Below are 23185 nucleotides of genomic sequence, written 5' to 3' on the forward strand. Positions count from 1 at the left end.
CCATCATATGGACGTGAAGTCCGCGTTCCTGAACGGAGACCTCGCCAAGGAGGTGTACGTTCGGCAGCCGCCGGGCTTCGTCGATGACGGCAACAAGCACATGGTGCTCAAATTGCGCAAGGCGCTGTACGGGCTTCGCCAAGCACCACGGGCATGGAACTCGAAGTTGGACAGCTCACTGCTGGAGCTCGGCTTCGAGCGCAGCCCTCTGGAGCACGCCGTGTACCGGAGGAAGAAGAAGGACACGTTCCTGCTTGTGGGGGTGTACGTTTGATGACTTGATCATCACCGGCTCCCGCACTGCTGACATCATCGAGTTCAAGGAGCAGATGATGAAGATGTACAGCATGAGTGACTTGGGCCTCCTCTCCTACTACCTCGGCATCGAGGTGAACCAGACCAAGGAGGCTATCACGTGTGCCAGAGCAGCTACGCGCGCAAGATCGTCGAGCACATGGGCATGGAGTGCTGCAATCCATGCCAGACCCCAATGGAAAACAGGCTGAAGCTCTCCAAGAATGACGACAGCGACGCCGTCGACCCCACGGAGTACAGGAGCATTGTCGGGAGCCTGCGTTATCTGGTGAATACGCGTCCCGACATTGGCTTCGCTGTTGGCCTGGTGAGCCGGTACATGGAGGCGCCAACGTCGCAGCACATGGCGGCCGTCAAGCACATCATCAGGTACGTGAGCGGCACGACTAGCCATGGCTGTCGCTACGAGAGGAACGGATCGTCGGCGCTCAAGCTGGTGGGCTACACCGACAGTGACCACGCCGGCAACGAAGATGATCGCAAGAACACGACTGGCATGGTGTTCTTCCTCGGCTCCAGCTGCGTGACCTGGGCGTCACAAAAGCAGAAGACTGTTGCTCTTTCGTCCTGTGAGGCGGAATACATCGTGGCAGCAACGGGTGCTTGTCAGGGAGTCTGGCTAAGCAGGCTGATCGGAGAACTCAGCGAAGGGCGCTGATACGTCTCCGACGTATCGATAATTTCTTATGTTCCATGCCACATTATTGATGTTATCTACATGTTTTATGCACACTTTATGTCATATTCGTGCATTTTCTGGAACTAACCTATTAAGAAGATGCCGAAGTTGAAAGTGCATGGAGCCACCATGTGTGGTTTTGGTAATTAATGACAATCCCTATGGACTAATGTTTGCATTGAGTTATATTTGTAGGTGTTGTCCATAGGCAATGCTTGAACCATTTGTTGGCTTCAAGGTTGCAATAAGAAGAAATTGTTGAAGGATATCAAGTGTCAAGTATGTCTTGAAGATGAAGATGAAGTGAGCCCTCAAGTTACTTCAAGACATCAACATAATGTAGTGCAAGTTCAATATGAGCCATCTCGAAGAGATCCTTTGCTTGAGTCTTGCCATCCATATGGTGATCATGGATATGTGAAGATGCGCTGAAGAAGAAGCTCTCCCATGGTGGATTATGGGGGAGCAATCCACAAGACTTCGTCAAACAAGCACAATCAAGAAAGGCGTTCCATCTTGTTGCAGTCAAGACCGTCATCATCAAGCTCAAGTGGAATGCGCAAGGTTAAGTTTTGCTCTTGATAGGGTGTCTTTCTCACCGGTCTCATGGTGTAGTTGGAGACCGGTTTATAGTTTAGTTGCCGTACTATCAAGAGGGCTCTCGAGTGAGTAACTCGATCGTATCGTTCGGAGAGAGCTCAAACCTTTGCATCCTTGCATCATCTTTCTTGGTTGTTATTTGGATCTTATCCATGTGATGTTTTAGAGCTTGTGCGTATTCTCATGACAAGCTCTAGTTCATCAAGAATGGTTTTTTGCTTGGGCAACTTGTAGCATTTTCGAGGTTGGAGGTTTTACCGGTATGTCTTTCTTAGATAGGTCAAACCTTTCATCATTTGTTTCTATACTCCTTTGCTGGACTATGATGGTTCCCTGCATGATCTTGTAGAGCTTGTTACTAGCTTCGAAACGAGTCCAAGATCATCAAAATCGGAGTCCGGATACTCAAGTTATGCTTTTTCTAAGTTTGCCCAAAGAGAGGAGTTTGGGCTGAGCGGTAGTACCGCCCGAGCGCGAGCGGTAGTACCGCCCGTGCACGAGCGGTAGTACCGCCCGAGGTACCGCTCGTGGTACCGGAAATAGGCCAAGCCTCACAGTATGTTTCCAGGGTATTGGGACATGCGGCCGGTACCACGGCCGGTGGTACCGCTCCGGCCCGACCGGAGGTACCGCTCAGCCACGGCCGGAGGTACCGCTCCCCCTCCGTGCGCACAGCACACACGGGCCCCAAGTCGACTGGCCAGCCCCAACGGGCAGAAATTGGGGCATCTTTTTAAGCCCCTCTCTCTCCTGGTTTTTTGACGGCTTGCTCCTTCTTCTTCCTCCTCTCTCTCTCAAGCTCACCACCATTGTTGATTGACTTTTTGTGAGCTTGATCTCTCTTTCCCCAACCAATGATTCTTGCATCTTTTTGAGAGAAAGATTGAGGGGATCTAGATCCACACTTTGACCAAACCAAATCACCTCTTTGTGAGTGAATCTTTGGGATCTAGATCTTGGAGAATTGTGTGTTCTCCTCTTTGTTCTTCCTCTCTTATTCCCCCAATAGCTTTTGTAGCTTTGTTGGAATTTGAGAGAGAAGGACTTGAGCATCTTTGTGGTGTTCTTGCCATTGCATTTGGTGCATCGGTTTGAGTTCTCCACGGTGATTCGTGGAGGTGAAAGCAAGAAAGTTGTTACTCTTGGGGTCTTGGAACCCTAGACGGATTGGAGGCCTTTGTGGCGATTTCTTGGGAGCCTCCAATTAAGTTGTGGATGTGTGCCCCAAGCTTTGTGTAAGGCCCGGTTTCCGCCTCGAAGGAAATCCCTTAGTGGAACCGTGACCTAGGCCTTTGTGGCGAGGGTCACCGGAGATTTAGGTGAGGCGCCTTTGTGGCGTTCGGTGTGTGGTGTGAGTACCGCATCTTGGGGTCAGGCCTTTGTGGCGTTGGTGTGCATCGAGCAACCACACCTCAAGGTGAGCCTCTTGTGGCGTTCGGGAGCACTAAGCAACCGCACCTATCCACCGGAGATTAGCACTCGCAAGAGTGTGAACTCCGGGATAAATCATCGTCTCCCGCGTGCCTCGGTTATCTCTATACCCGAGCTCTTTACTTATGCACTTTACCTTGTGATAGCCATCGTGCTTGAAGTTATATATATATCTTGCTATCACATACTTGCTTGTATTGCTTAGCTTAAGTTGTTGATGCACATAGGTGAACCATTGCTTAGAATAAGTTGTTGGTGCACATAGGTGAACAATAGTATATAGGCTTTGGGCTTGACAAAGTAAACGCTAGTTTTATTCCGCATTTGTTAAGCCCATCTCGTAAAAGTTTTAAATCGCCTATTCACCCCTCTAGGCGACATCCGTGTCCTTTCAATTGGTATCAGAGCAAGGTCTCTCATTCTTAGGCTTCACCGCCTTGAGAGTAAAGATGTCGGCTAGAGGATTAGTGCACGATAACACTCTTATATTAGATGGCACAAATTATGATGTTTGGAAAATTTGCATGCTTAGTCATTTTCGGGACATTGACCCTCATATGGAGAAAATTGTAGATATAGGTTTTTCTCCTCCTATGGATTCACAAAATCTATCTTTAGAGGATGAGAAAAATTTATATCTCAATTCTCAAGCTTCTTATGTTCTTATGAATGCTTTGCGAGATGTAGGTCTTTTTCCTTACTTGCCTTTTTGGAGCGCTCATGAGTTATGGACAAAAATTCAAGATAAATATGATGTGTCCAATATTATTAAGGATGATTGTATTGCTTCCACTTCCGGTCGTGATGAGTTCTCATCTTCATCCACTTCACCAAAGTGTGGTAAGACACAAGGTAATGATATGGTGAGTGGTGATGAAAATTGCAATGTTGATATTGGGCGTACTATTGATGATTCTTCATCTCTATCTCATTGCAATGCTTCATCTTTGGACTTAAACACATCTAGCACTAGAAATGATTTACATGCTTGTGTTGATAGTCCTTGCATATCATGTGTAAGTTGCTTGAATAAATCTAATGATGATATGCTTGCTTTGTCTTGTGGCCATGATAAAAATGCTTATATTTCCTCTAGTTGTTGTGTGACTAACATTGTAGAGGAAACCAAAGATTCTATTGGTCAAGACAAGATCTTTAAAGGAGCCTCAAGTAACTCCTCATCTTTATCTCACGGTCCTCATATATGCCTTATGGCCAAGGGTTCCACGGTACCTCCTACCATGGAACCTAATATGTCTCGTGGTGATAAGGATGAGGATGAATATGAAGAAGAGGATTGGGTTGTCTCTCTACGCGATAAGGGTGAGAGCGTATTCAAGGTTATTTGCAAAGATAAAATTGCTAGCACTCACTTCTTTGAAATCTTGACTACCGCTATTGAGAGCCAAAAACTTATTTGGATGCATGAGAACACCATTGATAAAAAGGGTGCTCTTGAACGAGAGTATGCCAATGATGTAGCATCCTTAAAGAATGATCTTGAAGAAGAACAAGATACCGTAGCCTCTCTAGAGGAGCAACTTGAAACCCTTGAGGTGTCTCAAAATGAAATATTTGCTAAACTCACTAAAGAAAGAGACCATGCTAAAGCTAAATTAAAATTGCTTAAAAATGAGAAGTCCAAAGTTGGTGTTGGTCATGATAAACTTGTTAAGGATCTAGATGATCTAGACAAGGCCCACAAGGCCTTGGAGAGCGAACACTCTATCCTCACCAAGTCATATGAGCAACTACAAGCTTCATATTTAAAAGAGCATGCTATGTTACCCTCTCTTCTTGATATGTCTTGTGATGATGCTTGTGCTACTAACTCTACTACTTGTGAAGCATCTATCTTGAAGGAGAATTTTGAGCTAAGGGCTCAACTTGATTTGCTAACTAGCAATTATGGGAAATTGGAAGAAAATCATGGAAAGCTTGCTAGCTCCCATGAGGATCTTCTAGCTTCTCATGATAGGCTAAAGTTAGCTCATGAGGCTATCATATCAAAGGCAACACCTTGTGAGCCTCATGTGGATACTAGCACTACTACCCAAAATGCTATATTGCCATGTGCTAGTCCTAGTAATTCATCCACTCATAGTATTGCTAAATCTTGTGATGAATTATCTTCCTTGCCTTGTTGCTCTAACAATGAAGGTTCTACTTCCTCTAGTACTTGTGTTGTTACTAACCATGTAGAGGAAATCAAAGAGCTCAAGGCCCAAGTCACTTCCTTGAAGACCGACTTGGTAAAGAGTCATGAAGGGAAATGCAAATTTGACACGATGTTAAGTGTGCAACAATCCCCTAATGACAAGAGTGGACTTGGATTCAAATCCAACAACAAGAACAAGTCCAACAACAACAACAACAAGAACAACAAGAAGGGCCAAGTACAAGTCAAAGACCCAGCCAAGATTGTTTGCTTCAAGTGCAAAATTGAAGGGCACCATGTTAGATCTTGCCCTTTGAAGAAGAAGCAAAAAGGGAAGCGGCCTCAAGCTCAAACTCATATTCAACCTCAAGTTGAAGAAATTCCACTTCCCAAGAAAAATCAAGCCAATGCTCCCATTGTGGAGAAATCTAGTGAGAAGAAGGAGAAGAAAAGAACTTGCTACTTATGCCGTGAGAAGGGCCACATCTCCTCCTTTTGCACTATTGGTACCTCATCCAACTCTATCACCGTTGATGATGTTTATTCTCTTCGTAAGGATGAGGGTGGCAATGTGTTTGCCAAATTTGTTGGTGCTCAAAGTGGTGTCAAGAAAAGGACCATTTGGGTTGCCAAGCCTATTGTGACTAACCTCTTAGGACCCAACTTAGTTGGGGACCAACAATCCAAAACTTGATCAATAGGTGCTTGTTGGAGGGCATTGGAGACTTGGCTACATCATGAAGAATTAAGGGATCTTCATCATTTATATTATATCAAGCCAAGTCTTTTGATTATCTTGCTACTATCATATATCCAATGTTCCTCCTTGCGGTAACATGTTCTCAACTCATTTATATTGAAAGTTACTCGCCCCTTTGCATGTGTTAGTTTTGTTCCTAACATGTGTTTGTATATGTTGTGCTTCCTAATAGTTTTGCTTGAGAAATCAAGTCTATGCATGTTGGGTTGCACACCATGTATTTGTGTTTGTGATGGAGCCTCTTTGCATCTTGTTGTATCTTATATGGCTCTTATGAGCGATTAATGGACAATCCCATTTTGGGGGAGTGATATTCCTTTGGGAATTTCATGATCCTAAACAATGTGTGTACATGAGGAATATCGCTTAGAATTGATATTGCGAGATTATCTAGTCGCTATGTGGTATGTCATCTTCATGAGAAATTCAAATTCTAATGTCCATTAATATCTCTACTTGGATCTTATTTGCCTCTTGTGAAAATAAATTCCTTATCACATTATGGGGGAGTAATAAGCTTTGTGCATATTACAAGCCTAGAAAATGTGAACATTTGAGGTTGTGTCACATAGAATTGATACCGTAAATTATCTCTCTCCTATGTGGCATGTTTGCTCAAACAAGCTCCAATTTGCTTAAATGGCTTCATTGCTAATATCTTTGTGGATCTTATTTGTGAAAGTTTTTCTTGGCATGGTTTTTCACAACGTGTCCCTCAATACATTTTTGGAAAACCATGTGCTTCAAGTCATACTATTAATTGCTTTGCATGTTGGTATGAATACTATTAATTGTTTTGCATGTTGGTATGAATACTATTAATTGCTTTGCATGTTGGTATGAATACTATTAATTGCCTTGCATGTTGGTATGACTAAATGAAGCTATCAAGAAACTATCTTTGCATGATGGTTAACTCTTATCTCCTACCATATGCTTTGTTTCGTTGTAAATATGATCTTATGTATACTTACAAACTACCACCGGGAAATATTTCCTAATACCTCTTGTCCTAGGACAATTGGTAATCAATTATGAGGTAGATATTTATTGATCATATCTACATTGGCTCTTGCGTTTAAATTGTCTTATTTATTGCCATGAATGTGTTGTGCTTTGACTCCCATGTGTCTTCCTTGCATCTTATGGATCTAATTTGTCTATTCAAACTTTCTTAGCATTTTAGTAGATATAGGTAGCGTGATGATCCTAGTTTTGTGCATTTTGTATTCATATGCAAAATCCTAGATAATGCACTAATCTTGGGGGAGCTCTCCTATATTTGTTAGAATGCTTAACATCTCTTGATCATTATCAAAAATTTGGTTTTGGGAGACATAAACTTTCTTTTTGGTACTTTGTGCCATCATAAAAAGTGTTGAGGGTTTGGTTTGTTTGTTGGAACCTTGCTCTCTTGGGAGTTGGTTATCTCATCCCTTTGTGTTTAGGTTTGATTAGCTTCTTATATTGAGATAATTCTTTGGAATCAATCTTGTGTTGATTTGATTCTTTGATATAACTTGGACAACCATTATCTCTTGATTTATTTGGTGTTTTGTCCAAATTGTATCTTCCTTTGGTTCTTGAAAATATTGTGCATGCATATTCAATATATGTATATCTTATGGCATGTGTTACTTCCTTTGAGCCAATATATAGGGTAAACTCCATCAAATCCTAATTTGGCTAAGATGTGCATGAAATTCATTTTTATATCTATATGCAAATAGAATTGTGGAGTTTGTCCTATATGTTGTAGTGTGTCTAACTACTTCGGACCCAATTAGTTTGGGGACCATTTTGTACTTACCTTTGTGTTAGGTACAATGGATATGCATTGGATGCTTGTCTCACTCTTAGAAAGAAGTGGTGACTCAATGGTAACTTGAGGCAAGCTAGGATGGTCAACGAACACATATCTACTACATCCACACCAATGCTATCTTGGTAACAAGTATCTTCTCATGCATACTTTTCTTGTATCCAACCTTATGGTTGCATCTTGGCATGAATCTCTTGATTTGCAAATGTTGTGCTTCTTGCAAAAGTCTTAATGAAACCTCTTTATTGTGAATGTGAGTAATTTGAGATGAGTGCATTTGTTGGGAAGTATTTTAAATCATGCTCATGATTCATCCATCCCAACTATGCCTATCTAGCAATTTTGTTGCATATCAATTCCTCAAGGCTCTCACATGTGCAATATAGATGAAAGTGCAAATTTAGTTACTTCTTTTGGTATCCCCGTTTGTGATACTTGTTGCCTTTCTCAAATGCATCCCAACTATCTTCTATCCCTTGTTGATATTTGTGATGTATTTTAGTTGTTTGTGGTTGAAGTTCATGAATGTACAATAAGATAAAATTGAGCCTTTGGCCATGCTATTAAGCAAAAAATTCTTATTGGTATATTGCATGACTTCGTCTTGGATATCATACTATTTTTCTTGCATATCTATTTTGTGTGTGCATGTTTCTTTGTGGATAAATATCTTTGTGATATTGCCCACTTAGAGAAACTTATACACATAAGAGATGATACATCTCCTTTTGATATCTTATTTATTTATTGTGTGTTGATTGGTCATGCTAAGCAATATAATTCATTGAAGACTATGATGATGCTTTTTTCTCATCCTTGTAATAGTCTTATAATATGCTTTATCGTGCCTTTCACATATCCTCTTGGTTGAGCCTTTTTATTGTGGTGCCTCTTAATTGTTGCTCAACTATTTGTTTGTTGCAAGTGTTAAGCTTATTTTTCTATCTATGATCTATTGCAAATGTTTGTGTTTTAAATGGTAATGAGGGAGTGAGGATTCCATGTTATGCATATGTATTCAAATGCAACATTTAAATTTATGCATGTACCTTGGGGAGCTTCCTCATTTGATTTAGAGCACTATCTTTTGGTGATCATTAGAGTTTGATTCACTTGGTATATTTTGTTTTTGAATGATATTATGGGAGTGATGATTCCATGTTTGTGCACTTTATACTCCAATGCAAATTTACTAGTTTTGTGCACACAAAAAAAAAAAACCTTGGGGAGCTTCCTCATATTATTTAGAGCAATCTTCTTGATCTTACAATAATATCTATCTTTCTTTTGGTAACTTCCTTGTGGTTCATTTGGTTGCTTGCTTCATTTGTTGAAGCTTCTTGACTTTGTTATCTTTTTGCAATCTTTGATCCTATCTATAGTGTGATTCCTTCCGAATATTCGTCATTGGATATGTGCATTTGATTCCACTCAAATTATGAGAAATGCACACGCTATGGAGGAACTCTCACTATATTGGCCTTCTAAATTTTTCACCCATTTCGGCAATTGGTGCCAATGGGGGAGAAGTTTGGAGGGTTTAAGGGAATTTGGTTATGTCTTTGCTTTGTGCTTAAGCATATGCCTTTATTGCATTGCATCTTGTTGCTTTGCATAGTTGAATATTTAGAGGAAACTCCACTTGGCTTTGAATGCCAATATATGCAATGAAAGTCAAGATCATTCACACATGCATATATTATGGGGGAGTTTGCTCTATATATTCAACTTATTTGTTACTTAAATTCCTTATATAAATCCTCTCAAAGAGATTGTCATCAATTACCAAAATGGGGGAGATTGAAAGTGCATGGAGCCCCCATGTGTGGTTTTGGTAATTAATGACAATCCCTATGGACTAATGTTTGCATTGAGTTATATTTGTAGGTGTTGTCCATAGGCAATGCTTGAACCATTTGTTGGCTTCAAGGTTGCAATAAGAAGAAATTGTTGAAGGATATCAAGTGTCAAGTATGTCTTGAAGATGAAGATGAAGTGAGCCCTCAAGTTACTTCAAGACATCAACATAATGTAGTGCAAGTTCAATATGAGCCATCTCGAAGAGATCCTTTGCTTGAGTCTTGCCATCCATATGGTGATCATGGATATGTGAAGATGCGCTGAAGAAGAAGCTCTCCCATGGTGGATTATGGGGGAGCAATCCACAAGACTTCGTCAAACAAGCACAATCAAGAAAGGCGTTCCATCTTGTTGCAGTCAAGACCGTCATCATCAAGCTCAAGTGGAATGCGCAAGGTTAAGTTTTGCTCTTGATAGGGTGTCTTTCTCACCGGTCTCATGGTGTAGTTGGAGACCGTTTTATAGTTTAGTTGCCGTACTATCAAGAGGGCTCTCGAGTGAGTAACTCGATCGTATCGTTCGGAGAGAGCTCAAACCTTTGCATCCTTGCATCATCTTTCTTGGTTGTTATTTGGATCTTATCCATGTGATGTTTTAGAGCTTGTGCGTATTCTCATGACAAGCTCTAGTTCATCAAGAATGGTTTTTTGCTTGGGCAACTTGTAGCATTTTCGAGGTTGGAGGTTTTACCGGTATGTCTTTCTTAGATAGGTCAAACCTTTCATCATTTGTTTCTATACTCCTTTGCTGGACTATGATGGTTCCCTGCATGATCTTGTAGAGCTTGTTACTAGCTTCGAAACGAGTCCAAGATCATCAAAATCGGAGTCCGGATACTCAAGTTATGCTTTTTCTAAGTTTGCCCAAAGAGAGGAGTTTGGGCTGAGCGGTAGTACCGCCCGAGCGCGAGCGGTAGTACCGCCCGTGCACGAGCGGCAGTACCGCCCGAGGTACCGCTCGTGGTACCGGAAATAGGCCAAGCCTCACAGTATGTTTCCAGGGTATTGGGACATGCGGCCGGTACCACGGCCGGTGGTACCGCTCCGGCCCGACCGGAGGTACCGCTCAACCACGGCCGGAGGTACCGCTCCCCCTCCGCGCGCACAGCACACACGGGCGGTAGTACCGCCCCTTGCTGGCCGGTACTACCGGCCCCAAGTCGACTGGCCAGCCCCAACGGGCAGAAATTGGGGCATCTTTTTAAGCCCCTCTCTCTCCTGGTTTTTTGACGGCTTGCTCCTTCTTCTTCCTCCTCTCTCTCTCAAGCTCACCACCATTGTTGATTGACTTTTTGTGAGCTTGATCTCTCTTTCCCCAACCAATGATTCTTGCATCTTTTTGAGAGAAAGATTGAGGGGATCTAGATCCACACTTTGACCAAACCAAATCACCTCTTTGTGAGTGAATCTTTGGGATCTAGATCTTGGAGAATTGTGTGTTCTCCTCTTTGTTCTTCCTCTCTTATTCCCCCAATAGCTTTTGTAGCTTTGTTGGAATTTGAGAGAGAAGGACTTGAGCATCTTTGTGGTGTTCTTGCCATTGCATTTGGTGCATCGGTTTGAGTTCTCCACGGTGATTCGTGGAGGTGAAAGCAAGAAAGTTGTTACTCTTGGGGTCTTGGAACCCTAGACGGATTGGAGGCCTTTGTGGCGATTTCTTGGGAGCCTCCAATTAAGTTGTGGATGTGTGCCCCAAGCTTTGTGTAAGGCCCGGTTTCCGCCTCGAAGGAAATCCCTTAGTGGAACCGTGACCTAGGCCTTTGTGGCGAGGGTCACCGGAGATTTAGGTGAGGCGCCTTCGTGGCGTTCGGTGTGTGGTGTGAGTACCGCATCTTGGGGTGAGGCCTTTGTGGCGTTGGTGTGCATCGAGCAACCACACCTCAAGGTGAGCCTCTTGTGGTGTTCGGGAGCACTAAGCAACCGCACCTCTCCACCGAAGATTAGCACTCGCAAGAGTGTGAACTCTGGGATAAATCATCGTCTCCCGCGTGCCTCGGTTATCTCTATACCCGAGCTCTTTACTTATGCACTTTACCTTGTGATAGCCATCGTGCTTGAAGTTATATATATATCTTGCTATCACATACTTGCTTGTATTGCTTAGCTTAAGTTGTTGATGCACATAGGTGAACCATTGCTTAGAATAAGTTGTTGGTGCACATAGGTGAACAATAGTATATAGGCTTTGGGCTTGACAAAGTAAACGCTAGTTTTATTCCGCATTTGTTAAGCCCATCTCGTAAAAGTTTTAAATCGCCTATTCACCCCCCCCCCCCCCCCCCTCTAGGCGACATCCGTGTCCTTTCAGAAGTGCCAGTTGCTGTTTTCTGCTGTTTTTGGTTTCAGAAATCCTAGTAACGAAATATTCTCGGAATTGGACGAAATCAACGCCCAGGGTCCTATTTTGCCACGAAGCTTCCAGAAGTCCGAAGAGGAGACGAAGAGGGGCCACAAGGGGGCCACACCCTAGGGCGGCGCCCCCCCCCCTTGGCCGCGCGGCCCTGTGGTGTGGGGCCCCCGTGCCGCCTCTTGACCTGCCCTTCCGCCTACAAATAGCCTCCGTCGCGAAACCCCCAGTACCGAGAGCCACGATACGGAAAACCTTCCAGAGACGCCCCCGCCGCTCCCAGCCCGGGGGATCCAGGAGATCGCCTCCGGCACCCTGCCGGAGAGGGGAATCATCTCCCGGAGGACTCTACGCCGCCATGGTCGCCTCCGGAGTGATGTGTGAGTAGTCTACCCCTGGACTATGGGTCCATAGCAGTAGCTAGATGGTTGTCTTCTCCCCATTGTGCTATCATTGTCGGATCTTGTGAGCTGCCTAACATGATCAAGATCATCTATCTGTAATTCTATATGTTGCGTTTGTTGGGATCCGATGAATAGAGAATACTTGTTATGTTGATTATCAAAGTTATATCTATGTGTTGTTTATGATCTTGCATGCTCTCCGTTACTAGTAGATGCTCTGGCCAAGTAGATGCTTGTAACTCCAAGAGGGGGTATTTATGCTCGATAGTGGGTTCATGCCTGCATTGACACTGGGACAAAGGATGTAAAGTTCTAAGGTTGTGTTGTGCTGTTGCCACTAGGGATAAAACATTGATGCTATGTCTAAGGATGTAGTTGTTGATTACATTACGCACCATACTTAATGCAATTGTCTGTTGCTTTGCAACTTAATACTGGAGGGGGTTCGGATGATAACCTGAAGGTGGACTTTTTAGGCATAGATGCAGTTGGATGGCGGTCTATGTACTTTGTCGTAATGCCCAATTAAATCTCACTATACTCATCATGATATGTATGTGCATGGTCATGCCCTCTTTATTTGTCAATTGCCCAACTGTAATTTGTTCACCCAACATGCTATTTATCTTATGGGAGAGACACCTCTAGTGAACTGTGGACCCCGGTCCAATTCTCTTTACTGAAATACAATCTACTGCAATACTTGTTCTACTGTTTTCTGCAAACAATCATCTTCCACACAATACGGTTAATCCTTTGTTACAGCAAGCCGGTGAGATTGACAACCTCACTGTTTCGTTGGGGCAAAGTACTTTGGTTGTGTTGTGCAGGTTCCACGTTAGCGCCGGAATCCCTGGTGTTGCGCCGCACTACATCCCGCCGCCATCAACCTTCAACGTGCTTCTTGGCTCCTACTGGTTCGATAACCTTGGTTTCATACTGAGGGAAACTTGCCACTGTACGCATCACACCTTCCTCTTGGGGTTCCCAACGGACGCGTGTTGAACGCGTATCAAGCAGCTTTTTCTGGCGCCGTTGCCGGGGAGATCAAGACACGCTGCAAGGGGAGTCTCCACTTCTCAATCTCTTTACTTTGTTTTTGTCTTGCTTAGTTTTATTTACTACTTTGTTTGCTGCACTAAATCAAAATACAAAAAAATTAGTTGCTAGTTTTACTTTATTTGCTATCTTGTTTGCTATATCAAAAACACAAAAAAATTAGTTACTTGCATTTACTTTATCTAGTTTGCTTTATTTACTGTTGCTAAAATGGCCACTCCTGAAAATACTAAGTTGTGTGATTTCACAACCACAAATAATAATGATTTCTTATGCACACCTATTGCTCCACCTGCTACTACAGCAGAATTCTTTGAAATTAAACCCGCTTTACTGAATCTTGTTATGCGAGAGCAATTTTCTGGTGTTAGTTCTGATGATGCTGCTGCCCATCTCAATAATTTTGTTGAATTATGTGAAATGCAAAAGTATAAGGATGTAGATGGTGACATTATAAAATTAAAATTGTTCCCTTTCTCATTAAGAGGAAGAGCTAAAGATTGGTTGCTATCTCTGCCTAAGAATAGTATTGATTCATGGACTAAATGCAACGATGCTTTTATTGGTAGATATTATCCCCTGCTAAAATTATATCTTTGAGGAGTAGCATAATGAATTTTAAACAATTAGATACTGAACATGTTGCTCAAGCTTGGGAAAGAATGAAATCTCTGGTTAAAAATTGCCCAACTCATGGACTGACTACTTGGATGATCATCCAAACCTTCTATGCAGGACTAAATTTTTCTTCACGGAATTTATTGGATTCAGCTGCTGGAGGTACCTTTATGTCCATCACTCTTGGTGAAGCAACAAAGCTTCTTGATAATATGATGATCAACTACTCTGAATGGCACACGGAAAGAGCTCCACAAGGTAAGAAGGTAAATTCTGTCGAAGAAACCTCCTCCTTGAGTGATAAGATTGATGCTATTATGTCTATGCTTGTGAATGATAGGACTAATATTGATCCTAATAATGTTCCATTAGCTTCATTGGTTGCACAAGAAGAACATGTTGATGTGAACTTCATTAAAAATAATAATTTCAACAACAATGCTTACCGGAACAATTCTAGTAACAACTATAGGCCATATCCTTATAATAATGGCAACGGCTATGGTAATTCTTATGGGAATTCTTACAACAATAATAGGAGTTCACCCCCTGGACTTGAAGCCATGCTTAAAGAATTTATTAGTACACAAACTGCTTTTAACAAATCTGTTGAAGAAAAGCTTGGGAAAATTGATATACTTGCTTCTAAAGTCGATAGTCTTGCTGCTGATGTTGATCTTTTGAAATCGAAAGTTATGCCTAATGAGAATCATTATAATAAAATTGTTACTACAGCAAATGTCATCCAAGTTAGAATTAATGAGAATATAAGATTAATGGCTGAACTGCGTGCTAGGTGGGATAGAGAAGAAAATGAAAAACTAGCTAAAGAGAAGAATGTAGCTAAAGTTTGGACTATTACCACCACTAGTAATGCTAATGCTACACATGTTGCTGCACCTCCTACTATTAATAATAAAAGAATTGGTGTTAGCAATGTTTCCACTTCTAATGCAAAGCGCGAGAAACTGCCTGAAACTGCTAAAACTCTGAAACTCGCTCGTGATAATGCTGCTGAAATTTTTTCCAACATTGGGGATGATGATCCCATTGCTTTAGATTATAATGGTTTGAATTTTGATGATTGCCACATCTCTGAAGTTATAAAGTTCTTGCAAAAACTTGCTAAAAGTCCTAATGCTAGTGCTATAAATTTGGCTTTCACGCAACATATTACAAATGCTCTCATAAAAGCTAGAGAAGAGAAACTAGAGCGCGAAGCCTCTATTCCTAAAAAGCTAGAGGATGGTTGGGAGCCCATCATTAAGATGAAGGTTAAAGATTTTGATTGTAATGCTTTATGTGATCTTGGTGCAAGTATTTCTGTTATGCCTAAGAAAATCTATAATATGCTTGACTTGCCACCGCTGAAAAATTGTTATTTGGATGTTAATCTTGCTGATCATTCTACAAAGAACCTTTGGGGAAAGTTGATAATGTTCGCATTACCGTTAACAATAACCTTGTCCCCGTTGATTTTGTTGTCTTGGATATTGAATGCAATGCATCTTGTCCCATTATATTGGGAAGACCTTTTCTTCGAACTGTTGGTGCTATCATTGATATGAAGGAAGGTAATATAAAATATCAATTTCCTCTCAAGAAAGGTATGGAACACTTTCCTAGAAAGAGAATGAAGTTACCTTTTTATTCTATTATTAGAACAAATTATGATGTTGACACTTCGTCTCTTGATAATACTTGATACACACTTTCTGCGCCTAGCTGAAAGGCGTTAAAGAAAAGCGCTTATGGGAGACAACCCATGTTTTTACCTACAGTACTTTGTTTTTATTTTGTGTCTTGGAAGTTGTTTACTACTGTAGCAACCTCTCCTTATCTTAGTTTAGTGTTTTGTTGTGCCAAGTAAAGCCGTTGATAGAAAAGTAAGTACTAGATTTGGATTACTGCGCAGTTCCAGATTTCTTTGCTGTCACGAATCTGGGTCCACCTCCCTGTAGGTAGCTCAGAAAATTAAGCCAATTTACGTGCATGATCCTAAGATATGTACGCAACTTTCATTCAATTTGGGCATTTTCATTTGAGCAAGTCTGGTGCCATTTTAAAATTCGTCAATACGAACTGTTCTGTTTTGACAGATTCTGCCTTTTATTTCGCATTGCCTCTTTTGCTATGTTGGATGAATTTCTTTGATCCATTAATGTCCAGTAGCTTTATGCAATGTCCAGAAGTGTTAAGAATGATTGTGTCACCTCTGAATATGTTAATTTTTATTGTGCACTAACCCTCTAATGAGTTGTTTCGAGTTTGGTGTGGAGGAAGTTTTCAAGGATCAAGAGAGGAGTATGATGCAACATGATCAAGGAGAGTGAAAGCTCTAAGCTTGGGGATGCCCCGGTGGTTCACCCCTGCATATATCAAGAAGACTCAAGCGTCTAAGCTTGGGGATGCCCAAGGCATCCCCTTCTTCATCGACAACATTATCAGGTTCCTCCCCTGAAACTATATTTTTATTCCATCACATCTTATGTGCTTTGCTTGGAGCGTCGGTTTGTTTTTGTTTTTTGTTTTGTTTGAATAAAATGGATCCTAGCATTCACTTTATGGGAGAGAGACACGCTCCGCTGTAGCATATGGACAAGTATGTCCTTGGTTTCTACTCATAGTATTCATGGCGAAGTTTCTTCTTCGTTAAATTGTTATATGGTTGGAATTGGAAAATGATACATGTAGTAATTGCTATAAATGTCTTGGGTAATGTGATACTTGGCAATTGTTGTGCTCATGATTAAGCTCTTGCATTATATGCTTTGCACCCATTAATGAAGAAATACATAGAGCATGCTATAATTTGGTTTGCATATTTGGTTTCTCTAAGGTCTAGATAATTTCTAGTATTGAGTTTGAACAACAAGGAAGATGGTGTAGAGTCTTATAATGTTTTCAATATGTCTTTTATGTGAGTTTTGCTGCACCGGTTCATCCTTGTGTTTGTTTCAAATAAGCCTTGCTAGCCTAAACCTTGTATCGAGAGGGAATACTTCTCATGCATCCAAAATACTTGAGCCAACCACTATGCCATTTGTGTCCACCATACCTACCTACTACATGGTATTTTCCGCCATTCCAAAGTAAATTGCTTGAGTGCTACCTTTAAAATTCCATCATTCACCTTTGCAATATATAGCTCATGGGACAAATAGCTTAAAAACTATTGTGGTATTGAATATGTAATTATGCACTTTATCTCTTATTAAGTTGCTTGTTGTGCGATAACCATGTTCACTGGGGACGCCATCAACTACTCTTTGTTGAATTTCATGTGAGTTGCTATGCATGTCCGTCTTGTCTGAAGTAAGAGAGATCTACCACCTTATGGTTAAGCATGCATATTGTTAGAGAAGAACATTGGGCCGCTAACTAAAGCCATGATCCATGGTGGAAGTTTCAGTTTTGGACATATATCCTCAATCTCAAATGAGAAAATTATTAATTGTTGTTGCATGCTTATGCATAAAAGAGGAGTCCATTATCTGTTGTCTATGTTGTCCCGGTATGGATGTCTAAGTTGAAGAATAATCAATAGCGAGAAATCCAATGCGAGCTTTCTCCTTAGACCTTTGTACAGGCAGCATAGAGGTACCCCTTTGTGACACTTGGTAAAAACATGTGCATTGTGATGATCCGGTAGTCCAAGCTAATTAGGACAAGGTGCGGGCACTATTAGTATACTATGCATGAGGCTTGCAACTTATAAGATATAATTTACATGATACATATGCTTTATTACTACCGTTGACAAAATTGTTTCATGTTTTCAAAATCAAAGCTCTAGCACAAATATAGCAATCGATGCTTTTCCTCTATGGAGGACCATTCTTTTACTTTCAATGTTGAGTCAGTTCACCTATTTCTCTCCACCTCAAGAAGTAAACACTTGTGTGAACTGTGCATTGATTCCTACATACTTGCTTATTGCACTTATTATATTACTCTATGTTGACAATATCCATGAGATATACATGTTATGAGTTGAAAGCAACCGCTGAAACTTAATCTTCTTTTGTGTTGCTTCAATGCTTTTACTATGAATTATTGCTTTATGAGTTAATTCTTATGCAAGACTTATTGATGCTTGTCTTGAAGTGCTATTCATGAAAAGTCTTTGCTATATGATTCACTTGTTTACTCATGTCATATACATTGTTTTGATCGCTGCATTCACTACATATGCTTTACAAATAGTATGATCAAGATTATGATGGCATGTCACTCCAGAAATTATTTGTGTTATCGTTTTACCTGCTCGGGACGAGCAGAACTAAGCTTGGGGATGCTGATACGTCTCCGACGTATCGATAATTTCTTATGTTCCATGCCACATTATTGATGTTATCTACATGTTTTATGCACACTTTATGTCATATTCGTGCATTTTCTGGAACTAACCTATTAACAAGATGCCGAAGTGCCAGTTCCTGTTTTCTGCTGTTTTTGGTTTCAGAAATCCTAGTAACGAAATATTCTCGGAATTGGACGAAATCAACGCCCAGGGTCCTATTTTGCCACGAAGCTTCCAGAAGTCCGAAGAGGAGACGAAGAGGGGCCACGAGGGGGCCACACCCTAGGGCGGCGCGGCCCCCCCCCCCGTGGCCGCGCGGCCCGGTGGTGTGGGGCCCCCGTGCCGCCTCTTGACCTGCCCTTCCGCCTACAAATAGCCTCCGTCGCGAAACCCCCAGTACCGAGAGCCACGATACGGAAAACCTTCCAGAGACGCCGCCGCCGCCGATCCCATCTCGGGGGATCCAGGAGATCGCCTCCGGCACCCTGCCGGAGAGGGAAATCATCTCCCGGAGGACTCTACGCCGCCATGGTCGCCTCCGGAGTGATGTGTGAGTAGTCTACCCCTGGACTATGGGTCCATAGCAGTAGCTAGATGGTTTTCTTCTCCCCATTGTGCTATCATTGTCGGATCTTGTGAGCTGCCTAACATGATCAAGATCATCTATCTGTAATTCTATATGTTGCGTTTGTTGGGATCCGATGAATAGAGAATACTTGTTATGTTGATTATCAAAGTTATATCTATGTGTTGTTTATGATCTTGCATGCTCTCCGTTACTAGTAGATGCTCTGGCCAAGTAGATGCTTGTAACTCCAAGAGGGGGTATTTATGCTCGATAGTGGGTTCATGCCTGCATTGACACCTGGGACAGTGACAGAAAGTTCTAAGGTTGTGTTGTGCTGTTGCCACTAGGGATAAAACATTGATGCTATGTCTAAGGATGTAGTTGTTGATTACATTACGCACCATACTTAATGCAATTGTCTGTTGCTTTGCAACTTAATACTGGAGGGGGTTCGGATGATAACCTGAAGGTGGACTTTTTAGGCATAGATGCAGTTGGATGGCGGTCTATGTACTTTGTCGTAATGCCCAATTAAATCTCACTATACTCATCATGATATGTATGTGCATGGTCATACCCTCTTTATTTGTCAATTGCCCAACTGTAATTTGTTCACCCAACATGCTGTTTATCTTATGGGAGAGACACCTCTAGTGAACTGTGGACCCCGGTCCAATTCTCTTTACTGAAATACAATCTACTGCAATACTTGTTCTACTGTTTTCTGCAAACAATCATCTTCCACACAATACGGTTAATCCTTTGTTACAGCAAGCCGGTGAGATTGACAACCTCACTGTTTCGTTGGGGCAAAGTACTTTGGTTGTGTTGTGCAGGTTCCACGTTGGCGCCGGAATCCCTGGTGTTGCGCCGCACTACATCCCGCCGCCATCAACCTTCAACGTGCTTCTTGGCTCCTACTGGTTCGATAACCTTGGTTTCATACTGAGGGAAACTTGCCGCTGTACGCATCACACCTTCCTCTTGGGGTTCCCAACGGACGCGTGTTGAACGCGTATCAGGCGCCCATGGAAGTCAAGCTCCTCATCGACAACAAGTCTGCAATCGCTTTGTGCAAGAATCCTGTGCACCATGATCGCAGCAAGCACATCGACACGCGCTATCACTACATTCGCGAGTGTGCCGAGGAGAAGAAGGTTGATGTTCAGTACGTGAGGACTGAAGAACAGATCGCTGATGTTCTGTCCAAGTCACTCGGGCGGGTGAAGTTCATCGAGTTCAGAGAGAAGCTCGGCGTCGTCGATCTGAAGAAGTGCCACAAGTAAGGGGGTGATTTGTTAGCATGATCACTTGTGTCATACTAGCTGCATGTCTGTTTTTCCTTTGCGTGTACGTGCCATGGGTACGGTACACTGCTGCATGTGTGCGTGTGTGAGCATGCCCACGTCGTGCGCTAGGCCGCCGGGCACACGACCTCCTCTAGCACGGGCTGTGCTCCGGTGTCCCCCCCTAGCGAACGACGTTCAGGTGGTAAACGTGCGTTTGGTTCGTGACCAGAAAATATGGATGTTCCCATCCCAAAAGCCGAATATTTCTGAGAAAGGCTGGACCATATGATCCGTGAATTTCATGACTAATCTCACTAGCCGTCTGAAAATCCATGGCCGTCGACGCGACTCCGACACCTGCCACCGTCGTATGTGTGGCTCCCCAGCTCAGCGGCGGCCACCATGTCACGGCGAGTGGTGGGCTTGCTTTTCCGCGTGGCTCCCCAGCTCGACATCGGCGGCCTCCAGGGCGCGGTAAGCGGCGGGCTTGATTTTCAACGTGGCTCCCTAGCTCGGCGGCGGCGGCCTCCATGGCGTGGCGAGCAACGAGCTTGCTACGTCTGCGCCACACCAAGTAGAAGAAACGGCCTCGCTAAGTATGTGTGGGTAGTGACCTTGCTAGGCACGGGTAGGCGGCCGCCCGCTAGGTCCGGCCTCCACCACAAAGGGAAAAGGACCCATTAATTACATATTAACCGGTGTGTTAATGGCATATTTATATTTTTCTATTAATCGTTAATTAAATATATTTTATCCCATCTCATCCCGTACATGTTTGCCCATGAACCAAACACACATGTTAAGTCAACCCACGAAAGGGTATCAGCAGATCCTAGCCATCTAAATAGAACAAAGTTTAGAAGGGGGGGACACCGGAGCAATAGCTAGCACAACGTGGGATGGCACGTTGGTAGGGGCTGGGAGTGGCGTGAGTTTAGGATTGCTAGTTGATCCTCTTTGCATGTAGCCTGATATAAAGGAATGAGAAAAAAGGAAAGCCGCAGCTAGTGTACGCGGCACAAAAATTCCCAAGTGTCAAAACATTCAGATAGCATTGAGTTTTAGGTTAGCAGCCGCAGATCGCCGTCCGGCGACGACAACGGCGAGGCTGCGTGAGCAGAACGCTTCGCTAAGGGAGCACGCGGAGCGTGGCGGGGCGGAGACGGTGATGCTGCACGAGGAGAACGCCGCGCTAAGGGAGCGCGTGGCCGCGGCAGAGCGCGAGGCACGGTGCTGAAGCGCGGCGTGCTGGCGCAGCAGCGACGGTACGAGGAGATGGAGCGCGACGCGGCCGCGATGAAGAAGAAGGTCGCGGAGCTGGAGATGGCCAACTACGTGCTCAACGTCCGGCTGAGGGACGCCGATGGCTGCCGCTTCCAGACAGCGTACCGTGGGCCTGACGTGTGCTAGCTAGGGCTCATCTAGGGCCCGACGTGGAGTAATTACTAATTAGTTCCAAGATCTAGCTAGGACTACGTAGTACGTAGTTTAAGATGAGATTCCACTCCTGTAAGGCTAGTCATAGTGCTAGTATCATAGCTAGTATCATGCATATTGGTCTCACAAAAATGCTGATGTGGCAGCTAATTAAGGAAGAGAGGTGAGATTAGAGTAACATAGGTAGATACTGTATCATAGCGCATGTCACGAGAAAAGTTAATACCAAACAAATCTTGTGCATAAATTTGCATAGAGATTCTAAAAAGCAATAGATATAGCATGACTATGATACTACTTCATGATACTAACCACTATAGAGATTGTATCATACACAAGTATCATATGCATGATACTACTACATGATACTTACCACTATGACCAGCCTAAAAAAGACTCTAGTTTGAGATTCTACTCCTGTAAAATAATTATTGTAGATGCAAGTCTATCGATTGTAAATTGGGGTTGTGATGAGAACCAATCTGAGGTTGGGTGGTTAGGAGGGTGGTTGTACCCCGCCCACTAGAGTTCAAACCCTAGATTTGACATCTGTGTGTCTCATAAAGACGGAATTCATTCAGTGGGAGACGACGTTTCCGTCGACAGCGAGACGCCTGTGGTGACTTCGTCAATTTCAAGATCCAATCCGCCGACTCAGTCTTCCGGAGGTGCTAATAGGGGTAGGGTGTGGATGTGTGCGTTCATAGGGGTGAGTGTATGCGCGTATATGTGAGCGCCTGCGTTTGTACTGTGTTTCTCAAAAAAAAAAATGAGATTGTGATGCAGTTGTTATTCCGTCTTGCGTGATTTCAGCAGTCGGATCGCGGCCTGGCGGGCTCTTAGGGGCTCCTAGTGTAATTGTTGTTCCGTGTACACCAACTCTGGCTGTGTGTGTATCATTATAAAAAAAACTAGTAATTGATGACAATAACGGCGCTAATGATTCTAACTGGCAGAGCAAATTGATCTTGTGTCGTGGTCACTTCTTGTCATCTGATGTGAATATACAGAAGAGTAAAAAGGAAGTCATTGTCACTAATACTGTACAAAATTTCAGTAGAAAAAACAAGACAAATGCTACACTACTTTAAAATATTCCACCGATGCTCCCTATTAATTCTCGATACACATATGGTCCTAAAAGTGCCATGTGTTCCAACACTATACTTGGAAGGGATTAGCTACTCCCTGGTGCTATCAGCTTTGCGTTTCATAACCAATTACCTTGGCTTTCTATGGAAGATCGCAAGCAACATCTTAATGATCCAATCACTGGTAGCATTAGTTTGTACTCTTTGAGTGACGGCTCCCAAGAATGAAGATTAAAGAATTCTTCAAAGATGGTGATAGAATTGTCCTTTCCTTGTATCAAATTAATGATTATGAATCCAGTGTCATATATAGTTCACTGTTTGATGTGCCCTGCCATCTAGTCGTTAGCCCTTGTTGCTTCTTGATATGTTTTCATAAGTCATGTCAAGCAAGGTTCATGCACATGAACTGAAAAGTTTCGTCAAAACATTTTGCAGTGTTTCT

At 42.8% G+C, this 23185-nt stretch overlaps 1 protein-coding gene across 1 annotated transcript; it reads left to right on the forward strand.

Moving 5' to 3' along the window:
* Nucleotides 1-454: 454 nt before the first annotated feature.
* Nucleotides 455-973, forward strand: LOC127339489 (secreted RxLR effector protein 161-like). The gene has a single exon (XM_051365335.1). The coding sequence runs from the start codon at nt 455-457 to the stop codon at nt 971-973; it is 519 nt and encodes a 172-aa protein (XP_051221295.1).
* The last annotated feature ends 22212 nt before the right edge of the window (nt 974-23185 follow it).

Source organism: Lolium perenne, chromosome 3, assembly GCF_019359855.2.
Source record: "Lolium perenne isolate Kyuss_39 chromosome 3, Kyuss_2.0, whole genome shotgun sequence".
In the NCBI taxonomy this organism is placed as follows: domain Eukaryota; kingdom Viridiplantae; phylum Streptophyta; class Magnoliopsida; order Poales; family Poaceae; genus Lolium; species Lolium perenne.

Coding starts and splice junctions, on each gene's coding strand:
- LOC127339489 (XM_051365335.1), top strand. CDS start 455: ATGGGCATGGAGTGCTGCAATCCATGCCAGACCCCAATGGAAAACAGG.